The following is a 13,445-nucleotide window of genomic DNA, read 5'->3' as shown; positions in this document are numbered from 1 at the left end:
TGGACCAATAGAGACACGGCATCTTTCTATAATTAGCACCGCTATTTCGCAACGCCGAGCAGTTCCAGTAGTCAAACATGAAGGCATCAATGCAGGCGATTAGTGTCACGCTATATACCAATGAACGAATCCGTGAAAGCGGCACTGGGCAGAGCATGATGCGAGAAACATGGATGAATGAATAGTCTAGATGAGAAATCTAAGAAGCTAGCTTTGGGTACCGCCCAGACTTTGGACTCGGTGGCGACCGAAAGGCCAGCGACAAAATCGACCGCTATAGTACGCCCTGGGCGCGGATGAACGTCCAGTGGCATTTGCTCTCTAAGCGGCTTGTCTCTCCTCGTGACATTTTCCAGGCAACGTTTGCTTCCTCCTAACGTCCTGATTGACGTATTTGTGTAGTATACATGTGCGAAAATGGCAATGCTTTGTCCCCTTTGTGACCTTTTACTTCCTCCACGTGTCCCTGTGTCCTTTTGCCTCCCTCAACGCGCGTCCCTGTGTCCTTTACGTCTTCTGTTTCTTCTCCGCCCCTTCGCTGCCTTGCTTGCCTTAATGATAGGGCTTAAATCCGAGCCTAGCTCAGATTCCAGACGAAACCATCTGGTACGCCTTCCATGCGCGTCTGTTACACCTCCCGCAAGTAAATGGGAAAGAAATGGAGCTAAAACATAAGCATTGAATCACGAAACCCTGGATAATGGAAGGCGATAGAGGCTGGTAATCTATAATGACGCCGTCCATTACAAATAATGTTGCGATGCAGTGGACCTGGACAGGCGGCATTGGCCGCCTGAGATTCCCTGCATAGTTCCTGAGCGATGTGGCATTGTGCCAGACTGCCTGCGAGCCCGTCGCCTGCTACTCGACTGAACAGACGAAATGGCAAGTAGGAAGCGAACGTGATTCGATCATTTGATTACGATTTCTCCTTGCTCAGACCCGCTCGTCGAGATTCTCATATTTCTGCACAGTTGTAGAGCACAACGGACTATTTCGCAGCAGATTTCCGGTACCCCAAGCAAAATATGCGTGTACAAACTGTACAGACCCTCTAGTAATTTCTCCAGGAACTCATCCAGCTGCTTTTGAGTGACTAGACCCTCCATGCAAATCATTGCAAGCGCGATCCGGAGAGCCCTACCACCCCGCTGCTTGCTACTCGTCCGAACAGGCGAACAGTTGAAAAAGAAGTGAACGTTGGCACTTGCAGGAGCGGCGGGGCAGGCGCAGTGGCCTTTCTTTCCGCCTCGAAACCTGGTCGAAATTTTGAAGATGATACAGGCCCCCTCTTTAGCAGCGTTTTCGGGAATCTTGCGTCCACGCAGCAGCATATTACCAGAATAAAACCAGCCAGCTTTTCTCTCCGTTTTGAGCCCTGTTATCGGTACTAACTTCACAGCTGCGTTTCTTTCTGTGAAATTCTAATGTGTCTGCTTGCCCGGGCCCTCGCCGAGTCCATCGTATCCCTGCACAGCCTCTGCGTGAAGTTGTCTCGGACTTCCCAGAGCTCCGCTGCGTACTACTTGTCCGAACAGGCGAAATATTGAACAAGAAGTGAAATTATATTGTTCTACAGTGCCTGCTCGCCCAGACCCTCGTCGAGTCCCTCGTGTTTCCGTACGGTTTCCGCGTGAAGCTCTCCGTGCTCCTACTAGTCTAGTTGCTCACTACTAGACCGAGTAGACGAAATGGTGAATAGGAAATAAAAGCGATCCTGTTGTTCCACGGTTTCTGCTTGCCAAGGTCCTCGTCTTCCTCATATCTCTGCACGGTTTCTGCGTGAAGTTTTTCTGGGCTGGCCACCAGCCCCGCTTCTCACTCCCCGACTGAACAGACGAAACGGTGAATACTGACCAGGAGGTGAACGTGACCCTATTGTTCTCGGTCCTTGCGTACCTAGGCCTGTTCTGAGGTATATGCGTTCCTGGGCCTGTTCTACTGTACCTGCGTACCTAGGCCTGTTCTACGGCATCTGCGTACCTGGGCCTGCTCTGCAGAATCTGTGTACCTAGGCCTACTCGTCAGGTTCCTCGTATATCTGCACTGCTTGCTAATCGTCTGAAAATGCGAAGCGGGGACTAGGAAGTGAAAGTGATCTTACTGTTCTACGTTTTCTGCTGGCCCAGCCCCACCCGTAGAGTTCTTCCCCGTAGGTATAAATTTGGGAGCTGCCTGTGATTCCTCGTGTTTCTTTCCTGGATTCCTTCTCTTCGTCGGTTCAGTCTTCCAAGTCTCCCTCCATTCCTCGGCTTTGGTATAACGACCAGTATCACCCACTCTACCTACCTACTCCAGTAACATCTAGATCTTCGGGTTTCCGCCCCTCGCCCCTCGCCCCTCGCCATCCCCACCACCACCACACAACCAAGATGTGGCAGCAGGATACCGCCACCAGGTCGGAAAACTTCAGGTCGACGCGATTAGCCGTAAGCATTGCTCCGCAGATGTAGTGTGCCAAGCATCTGGTGCTCCTAGTCCAAGGCACAGGCCAACCAGGCCACCCTATATTCAATCACCTATCGCACTCACTCCTTCTCCCTCGTTCCCTTCATCTTCTAGTTGGTTAGGCTAGGCAATCTAGTCTCCGCCTGTCGCATATGCTGCATATAGCCCGCCCTGTGTCCACATATAGCCACAGCTGCGCAGGTATCCAGGCAACAGGCATTATATGTCTTGTCTGCTAGAGCAGCGGTAGTCTATGATGTCACGTCACGCACACCGAGCAGCATGCTCAAAGCCAATGCGTTTTGATTTAGCTAACCACCGCACCAACCCAACTCTAGGCCGTCGCCGAGGTCGAGGCCCAGGGCCCGCTGTTCGCCGCCATCATCGAGTACGTCCGCTGGAAACTCAAGCGCGACCACGAGGGCTTCTCGCGCAGGTACCTCTACCGGCAAGCGGCCAAGGGCGCGGCGATGCGCGAGACCATCGTCGAGGCGTTTGAGTCGGCGGGCGTGCGCGTCGGGCTAGACGACGAGGCCGAGATCGTCGGCACGCGCTCCGGCAGCAGCAGCGACATAGCGCAGCTCTGCGCGGCGGCCGAGGCCGTCATCGAGTACGAGATCGCGCTGCCTCGCAGCGAGATCCTGGGCGGCGAGCCCCACATCGACATCCCCGGCTGCCTGCCGTCCGAGGCGCTGGCCGAGCTACTCGTGCGCGCGCGCTTCGTCACGGGCCAGGACCCGGCGGACTGCGACCTCCGCTACTACTATCGCGCCCATGCGCAGCGGGCCGAGCTGGCCGAGTTCGACAACGTCGTCGCCGTGTTCCGCTGCCTCGAGCGCCTCACCGCCGTCGTCGAGCAGGGCGGCGCCGCGGCGCGCTTAGTCCGCCGCCTGGTTCCTGCCGCCGTCGTGGACGACATCGTCGCGACGCCCGTCTTTGGCGTCAAGGAGGTGGTGAAGCAACTGAAGAGCGGCTGGGAGTGGGGCATGGAGTTGGATGAGGAGGAGTGATTGGGTCAGAACAGCAGCGTTGAGTGGGGGGCGCCGGGATTTGGGCGTGGTTGGACGTTTTGGGCCTGGGTTTCGTGACAAAAGGGATGGCTATATCCCGATATCTCTGCGGCCGACCCCATGTCACTAGCCGGTATCTTCTTCCTCTCTATTGGCAAGAAAATAAACCACGACGCGACAAGTCGTGTGTGTCCCTCCCTGCCTGATTACCTACCTACCTACCTACCTACCTATGCGTAGAAATCCTGTAACGTGAAATGATGTTACTCCTTGGCATTCAAGTAATCAAGTGATACTACAAGGACTAGATGCGTAAGTGCCGCCGGATAATAACTTTAAAGAGTTATTATATCAATTTAGGGTACTTCTAACGACATGCTTCGCCTGTTCTGTAACTTGAGCGAATGTCAACGTCCATAGCCTGACATGTGCGTAACACGAGTTTCTAGGTAATTATTTCTTGCTTCAGGGTGAATACATGCTCCAGCTTCCAATGAGCAGGAAATTCTGTTAGAAAAATAAGCGAACTGTGGACTAGATCCTAGATACCTGCTGACGTCAAGGGCATGCCTTCCATGGACAGGTAACGTTTCTGTCGATAGCCCTGGTATGTCTGAGGAAGCTAATGTGCAGATGAGCTGAAGCGGGTGTGACATCGTGGCCTGCACGCCATCTCTAAATCAAAAGTCAAATCTAGTAAGGCACTACCCACTTGGTACCAACCTTTGTGTTTGCCCTTTGCCTCTTGGCGTATTTGGCTCAGTCACGGGCTGGAGCCTTGTTCTCTGAAAGCCGGCTTCCAACGCGTGAGCAATGCAGTGAAAAGTCCATCGCGAAGTCCGGAGCATTACTTTTGGCTACGGAGGAAATTCGGCTGGATGACAGCAGTGCTGCATAATCACGTAACTTATTACCCAGCATCTTCTTAGTAGCCCATTGTTAAAGCAGACACCAAAATATTTGAGAATAATGTCTCATGATTAATTACGCCCAGTCACAATTTCTAGTGCGGCCTACTTGGACGCCCAGTTCCGCGGAAATTCAGGCAATTTTACGGGAATAATTAATGATTACTGATGAAATAAGCCCGCTATCCCATCTGAGATCTCGCCTTTTCATGCAGCATCTAATTTAGATCGGCGTATCCGCGTCTCCCATACCAAAGTGATTCTTGATGTGATGTACCCGCTATCTCTTTGCAGCTGAGCCAGCGCCTCCTTGATACCCCACTTTTCGAGACGAACTAGTGGTGCATCACTAGGCTCCTATTGATCCACTTTTACCGCGATCTTGGGGCTTAGGCAGTGTTTTCCCATGCATAGCTAAAATCTTGTGTCGAATACCGGTGATGCTCTATTCATCGCAGTTTCTTTGTTTCCTTGAAGGCATGGACTCTCACGGCGGAGCTGGAGGGCTCTCGGCATCTTGCGGTAAGCAGCTTCGCCTGCCCTTCGATACTGTCTCTGACATGACTCGCGGCCCGGCAGATCCACAGTCTGCATCATGATTCCTTGTTGATTCTTCCTCGCTCGTTTTTCACTGCGACGCGAGTGCAACCTGTAACTGAACATCGGCCAACGCTCACCTCGACCACAAAAGTACGTTGCATCGACCACAGCACTAGTAGCAACGGCATCACACGGGGCACAGCGTGACAGCAAGGGCATGTCAAACCCTGCCACCATCAACATGGCCATTGCCGACGCCTACACGACGGCAGAGGCCATCGAGCTCGTGTCCCGCGCCGGGGTCAAGAAGGGGAACATGAGGCTCGACAAGGCCTTTTTGTCAGCAGTGTCAGCAGGCTGTCTTCTGAGCTTTGCGGCCGCCGCATCGCTCAGCGCCAACACGGCCCCGTGGTTCCAGGCCAATGCGCCAGGGCTGATTCGCATGATTAGCGCACTAATCTTCCCGATAGGGTTGGTTATGATAGTGTATGTTCCGGCTCAGCCGGTCCTGTCAAGTTTTGCCAGTCGGGTGCGAATGCTGACGGTGTCGTTGACTAAATAGCCTGGCCGGAGCCGACCTGTTCACAGGAACAAACTTGGTAAGCAGCCCGTTGGCGACCAAAACACCCCGCCGATAAGCCATGGTTTCCGACTGATGGACTTCTAGTACACAGCCGTGGCCGTTCTTCACGGGCGGTTGTCCATCTGGAAAATGCTGGTGCACTGGTTCATCTGCTTCTGGGGAAACCTGGCTGGCTCACTCTTTGTGACGGCCATAATATGCGGCTGTAAGTTTGATTAATTAGAATCCTATCGAGTTCAGTCTTTGTGTGATCAAAAGCAGACTCTGAGTTCCTCGTTGACTCAACCTCTCCTTCCAGACGGCGGGATTTTCGACCACTCACCGTACCGGGACCAAGCCATCGCCACCGCCATAGAAAAACAAGTCAGCCCTCAGTTCCACCAAATATTCCTGCGCGCCGTGGGTTGCAATTGGCTTGTCTGCCTTGGGTGCTGCCTCGGCATGCAGGGTAAGGAGCTGATCTCCAAGATCGCCGGCATATGGTGGCCAACCTTTGCCTCTGCCACCCTAGGCTTGGACCATGTGGTTGCCAACATGTTCTTCATACCGCTGGGCATTTGGCTGCAGACGCCTGGCCTGAGCGTTGGCATGTATATCTGGAAAGGTGAGTGACCTCCTTCTAGTTGAGCCGACGCAGATGATACCGCACGAGCTAATCTCTCGCACTTCTCTATACGTCAGGCATCATTCCGGCTACTCTCGGGAACATGGTCGGGGGTGCCGTCTTTTGCGCCGGGTTTTACCACTGGATGTTCCTCTCCGAGGAACCCGAAAATCCACGTTGACGGCACGACTTATAACTCGCAGGAACGGTCAAAAGGGATTGAATTGGCAAGCGAATGTGGGTTTCATTTGGGCGAGATGAGAATTTGAACGGGAAGCAACTTATTCGGTCCCCAAAGCAAAATTTTCCTTATGTTGAACTTGAAGAGTGTGCATTTGAGTCTGGATTAATTACATCACAGTCGCCAAGCACAGCAATCTGAAAGACGGTCGTTGGCGGAAAGCAAGATGCATGGTTCGCAGCTTCCTCGCGGCGGGACCGAACAATGAACTTTGGCTTTAGCTTGCCGCTAGTTAACGGAGGAAGGAACAAGCGGTGCGGACAGGTTTGGTTTTCAGACGGGCAGGCCCAGGTCGGGTCGCAGCAAATACGCAATGCGACGATGTTGGAAAACAGCCTGCCCCAGCAATCAAAACGCCATCGTCGATTCGTCACCACACCCACATTGGCACATGGAGCAGGCGAGCTCCCCCGGACCAAAGCAAGGCACGGGCGGAAAACACAGCAGCCCCCGAGTTAAAATCGCGGCCGCCAAGGTCTTTGGATCTACTGACGTTGCCATAAATAGGACCAGAGCTTTCCGGGGTTGGGAGACGATACCACCCTGGTTTGAGTGTTTTTCGCCATCTCCATATGATGATCGCTCGCCCTTGGAATCGACTGGGGCAAATCAGCCGCCGGCCTGGGTGGTCGTCGACAGTCGAAAGCGGCTCTGCCGGTGCCTGGGTTCCCAGACTGGCGCTGGCAGACTGAGCCCGGGCTGCACCTTGTCTGTAGAACTAGTTCTAATCAGGAACAGGTGTGGTGTCGCATCGACGCAATATGACGACGGAAAATGGTCTCCGCGCTCGCGTCGTTAATTGAGCATGGTCGGCCTAACGGTTCTGGCTGCATCAGCGACGTCCCCTGTGAGAGCGTCCCGGACGGAATGCCGGTCTTGTTTAGGGGTGGATGGTGGGTGTTCGCCATTGCGTCCCCAAAGACAATCGCATCGTCAGGTTGTCCGTGGTGTGACCCTGGCGTGGCAATCCCATCTTTGCAATCTATGCTTAAATTGAGTGCTGTGCATCTGTGCGCGCCGCGCCCACTGACCGTTCCCAGGTTGGCCGCCGCGACCCCTTTACATCGAGCCTCCGAGATGACCACCCCAGGTGCTTTAGGTTATCGCCGCTCATCTAACCCCAGACGGTAGGCCAATGGCATGCTACCCGGAACCTATAATGATCCTATTTTTGGGTTGCAATCTAATCCAGAGTCTTTGCCAATCCAGGCATTCGGTTTCGCGGGTTGCAATATGGATAAATTGGCAAGCTCCGCACCCGCGACACCGCCGACGCTGCTACTGATGCTCGTCCATCATGCCCAGGTGGCAAAATGTCCAAACCTCTCACCACCACCGTCGCCTGTTCAATCTAAACTCCCGTGGGCGTCTACAGTCGTCATTTGATGCGCGTATATAAAGAAAGCACGCTGCGTCCGCTCACAAGCAATGAAAAGCATCTCCACCCTCGCCGCCCACCTGCTCTCTTTCAGCAGCATAACGTCCTCGACTGAAGCAGAAACCGCCATTTCACAATCGACCATGGGTCCTCTTTCGCACCTCGCCCTCCTGCTGGCGGCAGTGTACCCGGCGCTCGCCGCGGCCGACACTCCGTCGTCGTCTCCCAGGATCACCAGCATCAGCTGGTCCGGCAACGGGTGCCCCCGGGATCCCAAATTCGACGGCGACTTCAACGCCCCAGTCTTCACATACAACAACTTTGCCGCCTCATTACCGGGCACCAACCAGACGCTCAACTGCGAGGTCCACATCCAGACGGCGGGCACAAGTCCCGGGTGGCAGGTCGCTCTCAAGAACAACTGGGTCAAGGGCCACTTGGTTCTGAGCCCCGGCACAACCCTTGACTACTACACGACTGTCTATTTCAGCCAGTCGGCCTCCAACACGGTAAGACCCAAGTGAACCCCACCTACCTTGACCAACAGAGTCGATGGCTGACGCGTCCAACCCGGTGATAGGCCTCCCTGCGCGGCAGATGGACGAATGGCGGCGACGGCACCATCGACCAGGGCGTTACTCTCCGCCAAACCTTCTCGGGCCAGGTTTGGTCGCCATGCACAGGCGACGGCGGGTCCATCGGCATCCTCAACGTCAACTTCCGCGGTGCCCTCAATGGCGACGGCAAGGCCTATTTTGAGGCCTTTACAGAGAAGCTGGACTTTGAGTGGAGGCGGTGCTAGATGGGTTCCCCATTTCGGCCTTGTATCCAGCAATACCCCGAATAAATACCCCCTTTTCATTGTTCCAAAAAGATTCGACGCAGTGTAGATGGATCTGAACGGCGTGACACGCTGCAGCGTCTCGGAAATTGGTTTGATGTCATCTTTTCTCTTGTCATCTAGCGGGAAGTCTTGACCTCGCAAGGCGCTGTACCATTATATCCGGCATGGGATTCTAGCTAAACATGGAAAATACATGAGTGTACATATCTCTTGGAGTTTCCGCTTGACCTTGCCAAAAAGACAAATTCATAATACCGTGCTTATTCGTCCAGGTAATATGTCACCACGCCCGACCACACTTTCACTGCAGCCATCCGTCCCTGCCATAACACTCCCTGTGCCAAAGCCAGGTATTTCCTGCACATTGAAACATGGCAAAGGCGTACGTCATTGTCGGTTCTCCTTTGTGTCAAGTTCGAAGTGTGTGAGGTGTGTGAGGGGCTCAAGCCTTTCATATATTTTCTTTTTTCTCTCAGATATTAAGTAATTAGCAAAGAAGCATCTGCTTAATTACCCTACCTACCTCAATAGTCACCCCCAACAACGTTTTTTAGCCAAATCCGTATTAGGCTTAGAACCTAAGCAAAAGCTGAGGCGTACTAAGCATTACTCTAAGCCGAGGTGAGTCTCAGGGATATCCCGGTTACACTTACCGTATCTGAGTGATGCACGAAAAATCAATACCAGCCTGGAAGGCCTGGATTGACCGTACCCCCCTCCTGTCAATGGGTATGTTAGCTACCGTAGAATAGTATTCCGTAGAAAGGCATTAGGTGTTCTTTGTAGAGCGTACAAGAGAAGATGTTGGCGAAGGAGGTTGTTGGTAGCAATAAGCTCGGTAAAGCCCTAGTATGGTGGGTGGGAGGTTGGGGGGGGGGGGGGGCAGGCGGTTAAATACTTTCAACTCCGGCTCTGTGGGCAAAGAAAGAACGAACCCGCACCAGCTAGGGCTTCTTCAAGGGAACCGGGCTATCAACCCTTTGGCGTCATTGATAGGAAGGAATGACGTTCGTGATACCATGGATGGACTTTGTAACACATATTTTATTTGGGCTCCTACCAAGTGAATCGGTTCAGCTTCCGCTATCATTCTGTTGCCAATCCAACCTCCACATCCATGTTCTCGCCATCTCCATCATGTCCTTTGTTGTTCGTGGTTGATGGGTACCATTGTTTGTTAGGGGTAATCGAGCTAATTCCGACCACGGGTCTTCATCCTTTGGCTAGGACAGCAAGTCCATGAGGGGGCCGGTGGTCTCTGCGTTTGGCTCGTCAGCTCAAAGTCTAGCACTTGGGTTGCAGAATTTGGTACACTCACGCTCCAAAGTCTCTTGATTGGAGAAACTCCTAGGGTCCATGGCGAAGGGTTGTGTGTAGGAGGCTTCTGATTTAAATTGGCCGGTAAATTAGGGGGTTGATGTTACTGAATTTGATCTTGGGGTTAATGTTACTGACTTTAATCGTACGGTGTCAATCATTTACTCATCACTAGAAAATACCACTGAGTAAGTTATCTCTCTGAGCCACCACTCATGACAGCATTTATATAAGCTGCCTCGAGTCCCAACAAACACACCTAGACACAATGAGTAGACCGTACCCGACGTGCCCTGCTTCAATGCCGCCCCTCGGTAACCGAACGGTTGAAATGAAGGCCACTTTTTTCATTAGTTAATTGTTTACTCCCGAATAGGGGCATATGCTGGCCAGCAAGTTACAAAATTGGCCCTGGCTTTGACCGTCGGAAACGAGATCGACTGTGAGATCTTGGATGAGGGCCATTTTTCTCAGCCAATCCTTTACCGGGCAGCTGGGCGAGGTACAGTACGGCCGTCACTATCGAGTTGCGCGCCAAGAAAATAGTGCCAGCCAATCACCAAATTGGCCCTCAATGACCAGCACAGAACCAAAATGAGGCTGCAATAGGGTGTTAAAGAGGTAGATACTGTACTCGCTCATGCGAATTTGTCCTTGGGTCTTGCCAGCCTCAAAAATCAAGCCCTGTTCAATTATCAACCCATACCACGTGTAAGCACGTCACACTGCCTAGGAACATACTATCCATGGAAAAATAGCCAGATTAAATCTCTCTCCTTGGTTGTTGCAGCCCCAGCCACCTATCATACCAGTTCGAGGTATCACTATCATGGATGCATTCATGCCGTCAACGCCCCGAGGCTCAGCAGTTTCCGAAGGCACTCTAACGCACCCCTTCCACTAACGAATTGGCCTCGGATATTTTGTCGTCGGCCAGTGGCTGCGGATTGAGAGCCACAGCAAGGTCTACGCTGTTATTAATACAATGAAAGATCGTATGCAGGAATGCCCTAACCACGAGGCGCGGTTCTTTTTGATTGACCCCCAAAGGGTGCCTCCTAAGATACGACGTCATCAGCTGAGCTGCATTAAGAGGCTTGCTAACCGTGTTGTACTCGAAGCCGGTACGACATCCTATCGCATCGTTGTGTACCGAAAGGGCGACATCGAAAACCGAGGGACCTAGGTAATGAAACGTCCAAAACACAGGTTTCGGTTGTTGCCTCAGTCGCAAAGGGCTCAGATAATACGGTGGAAGTCTCGGTGGGGGAGGAATATGGTGCCACCAGCGATAACCCAACTGCCATCGATGATGGCAAGAAAGACCAAGGCGCACCTATGCCAAAGCAACACCCACCGCGCAAATCGCCTTACCAACAAGAATCAAGAAAGCAAGGCAACGCGACCGTCGCCAAGCCGCACGACAAGCCAGACGGCAGCAGCCCAAGAGCGACCCTAGCAATGGCGACAACAGCACGGCCGCCAAGCTCGACGAGTCGGGGGACACGGAAAACTTCTGGATGCTGGTTCTCCTGTACCTGGCCTACGACGAAACCGGCCAGCTTCGCGACGACATCCCAGAGAACTCTAGCCAGGCGCTGCAAGGCACGAGCACCGTGCTGCTGGGGTACATGCAGAAATACCTCTCACGGCAGAACCTCAACTTCACCAGCACCGCGTACATGCAAGAGTACATGGCCGTCAAGCAGAGCGAGATTATCTTTCTCGAACGGCTACTCAGCCGGATGCCTAGCGTTGATCAGAACTACAAGGACTAATGCCTCGTCGTTGTGCGGGAGCAGCGGGCCCGACACGCGCCGAGCTCGAGGCAATGGAAGGAGACTCGCAAAGGGTGACGCGGTTTGCGAAGCACCGGCTGATGACGGTGCGACACGTCACTAAGGCACTGCCCGGTATGATTCAAAACGCCGAGAAGACCCTCAGGGAGCTCAAGCAGAAGTTGGAGAGAGTCCGTCGGCGACAGGAGGAGAGGAGCAACGTGGAAGCGCTGCGCGGAGAGCGGGAGCAGCTACGGGAGAAGATGCGCACGGTTGTTACCTAGCAGGACAATGTTGCCCCCTTGTCGACAACGTTTGGCGAGTTGGCTGGGAGGTGGGAGGCATTGGCAAGGCAACTAAAGTCAACCGAGCAAGCTTTGGAATCCTGTGTACTCGAGTCTGAGTCGGACGTCGAGGAAGATTTGTTGACCGTCAACGTACCGTAAGGGATGGGACCTTATATTAGCCACTCTTTTAATTAGGAATCTCTTTCACGCGAAATCCTTCCCTTGTAAAGAACATGGCTTGGCGGGTTTCTAAGTTTATTGCGTGTAGCTCGAGGCCGGGGGGAGGGGGTTGCTCGGCACGTTTAGGTGAGATGTGGGTTTGAGAAAAAAAAACGATGTCTTTTGATTGTAGGTAGATAGGTACTATGGTCAGTACCTACAAGGCTAATTAACCTTCTTATGGGGTATTTCCTAGTCCTGTGTCTCATTGAAACAAGACAAATTCCTTTCCCTGCCCACAACTCCAAGTGTTGGTTCGGTGTCGGCGCGGCCGTCTTGCGCAGCCTTCGCGGCCCCTAGCGAAAACGGCGATTGTCCAGACATTTCAACGGTTGACGAGTGATCATCCATCATGACGCGAATTGCACAGCTCCCCCTCGGGCTGAACAGGATACGGCTGAACCATACCAAATGAAGCAAGGGACGGTGTTACATACACCAAGAATGCCACATCAGTCGCGGGGATGTGGCAATGGTCGCAGGCCAGCGGCGGCAAACCAGAGGACGGCGATGCTCGTGGCGGTGTTTGGATGTTGGACGTAGGAGAGTGCGAGGCCACGGTCGTGGGGGTGATTGGGATGCTTAAGCGGGGAGTTGAAGTCGAACGACGAGGCTGCTTCGGCGGGATTCGGAGAGGTGGTGTTTGCCAGTGAATGATACGGTCCAATGACAGGAACTAACATTAGTTGTTGAGGTGAGATACAGCCCTGTCCTGGGGTGAAACTGAAGTCGCTGTCGGCAGCGGCTGGCGCCTGCACGAGGCCGTTGGACGGCCACGGCTCGCTCAACTCGCTGCACACTCTGGATGTCCTATTCCAACCGCCAGGAGAGGCTGGTGTATCGTAAAGAAAGGGATACCATGATAAGCTGTCGAGGAGGCTAGGTTCCTCTTGTTCTATGCGGTGGCGGTGATCATTGTGTTGACTCTGAATGTCGGGGGCGCCGAGTCAAGACTCGGCGCTCGCTCGGGGGCGCAATATTGCGCGGTAAGTTGCGACCGACAATCGACGCTGTACTGCAATCGCGTTTCGTCAACACAGTTATGGGGTTACATTGTGTCGTGTGAGAGGCGAAGAGATAAAAGAAACACTCACCTCGGTGTATCTTGAATTGCGTTTGGGTAGACCACCACCGCGAATGGCTCGGAGGAAAGACAAAGATTGTCGCAGAGACCAAGGGCAATTGCTGCTAGCTAGGGCGGCTTCCCAATTTGAAGGCCGGTGTGAGGACCCGTCCACCAAACTGGCCCTCAAGCAGCCAGAGCCGCCCAGAACCCCCGGGCCTATCA

General features: G+C 53.4%; 5 protein-coding genes across 5 annotated transcripts; 4 read left to right on the top strand and 1 right to left on the bottom strand.

Moving 5' to 3' along the window:
* Positions 1-2,372: 2,372 nt before the first annotated feature.
* Positions 2,373-3,458, top strand: B0T26DRAFT_670815 (uncharacterized protein; the record flags this gene model as incomplete). The annotated part of the gene is made up of 2 exons (XM_060439227.1): positions 2,373-2,429; positions 2,787-3,458. 2 exons carry the CDS (start codon positions 2,373-2,375, stop codon positions 3,456-3,458), a joined length of 729 nt encoding a protein of 242 aa, XP_060303405.1.
* A 1,586-nt stretch (positions 3,459-5,044) lies between these two features.
* Positions 5,045-6,461, top strand: B0T26DRAFT_75041 (Formate/nitrite transporter). Its single transcript, XM_060445213.1, has 5 exons — positions 5,045-5,392; positions 5,469-5,505; positions 5,574-5,694; positions 5,788-6,093; positions 6,171-6,461. Exons 1-5 carry the CDS (start codon positions 5,124-5,126, stop codon positions 6,272-6,274), a joined length of 837 nt encoding a protein of 278 aa, XP_060303404.1. The 5' UTR covers positions 5,045-5,123; the 3' UTR covers positions 6,275-6,461.
* A 1,394-nt stretch (positions 6,462-7,855) lies between these two features.
* B0T26DRAFT_632795 (uncharacterized protein) lies at positions 7,856-8,514 on the top strand (the record flags this gene model as incomplete). Its single annotated transcript, XM_060436477.1, has 2 exons — positions 7,856-8,221; positions 8,293-8,514. The coding sequence occupies 2 exons, from the start codon at positions 7,856-7,858 to the stop codon at positions 8,512-8,514; spliced, it is 588 nt and encodes a 195-aa protein (XP_060303403.1).
* Positions 8,515-10,141: 1,627 nt separating this feature from the next.
* Positions 10,142-12,039, top strand: B0T26DRAFT_761774 (uncharacterized protein; the record flags this gene model as incomplete). Its single annotated transcript, XM_060446402.1, has 6 exons — positions 10,142-10,187; positions 10,250-10,315; positions 10,542-10,584; positions 10,664-10,691; positions 10,877-10,997; positions 11,194-12,039. 6 exons carry the CDS (start codon positions 10,142-10,144, stop codon positions 11,649-11,651), a joined length of 762 nt encoding a protein of 253 aa, XP_060303402.1. The 3' UTR covers positions 11,652-12,039.
* A 341-nt stretch (positions 12,040-12,380) lies between these two features.
* On the bottom strand, positions 12,381-13,116 carry B0T26DRAFT_74967 (uncharacterized protein). The gene is made up of 2 exons (XM_060445137.1): positions 13,016-13,116; positions 12,381-12,833 (listed from the first exon to the last, which is right to left on the bottom strand). The coding sequence occupies exons 1-2, from the start codon at positions 13,016-13,018 to the stop codon at positions 12,501-12,503; spliced, it is 336 nt and encodes a 111-aa protein (XP_060303401.1). The 5' UTR covers positions 13,019-13,116; the 3' UTR covers positions 12,381-12,500.
* Between the last annotated feature and the right edge of the window lie 329 nt (positions 13,117-13,445).

The sequence above is a fragment of the Lasiosphaeria miniovina genome (genome assembly GCF_030549165.1).
Source record: "Lasiosphaeria miniovina strain SMH2392-1A chromosome Unknown B0T26scaffold_1, whole genome shotgun sequence".
Taxonomy (NCBI): domain Eukaryota; kingdom Fungi; phylum Ascomycota; class Sordariomycetes; order Sordariales; family Lasiosphaeriaceae; genus Lasiosphaeria; species Lasiosphaeria miniovina.
This window is presented reverse-complemented; position numbering and strand designations above follow the sequence as displayed.

Excerpts from the sequence above, each read along its gene's own strand:
- B0T26DRAFT_75041 (XM_060445213.1), top strand. The coding sequence starts at position 5,124 with ATGTCAAACCCTGCCACCATCAACATGGCCATTGCCGACGCCTACACG. Across the intron at positions 5,506-5,573 it reads TGTTCACAGGAACAAACTTG|TACACAGCCGTGGCCGTTCT; the intron begins GTAAGCAGCCCG and ends ATGGACTTCTAG. Across the intron at positions 6,094-6,170 it reads TGGCATGTATATCTGGAAAG|GCATCATTCCGGCTACTCTC; the intron begins GTGAGTGACCTC and ends TCTATACGTCAG.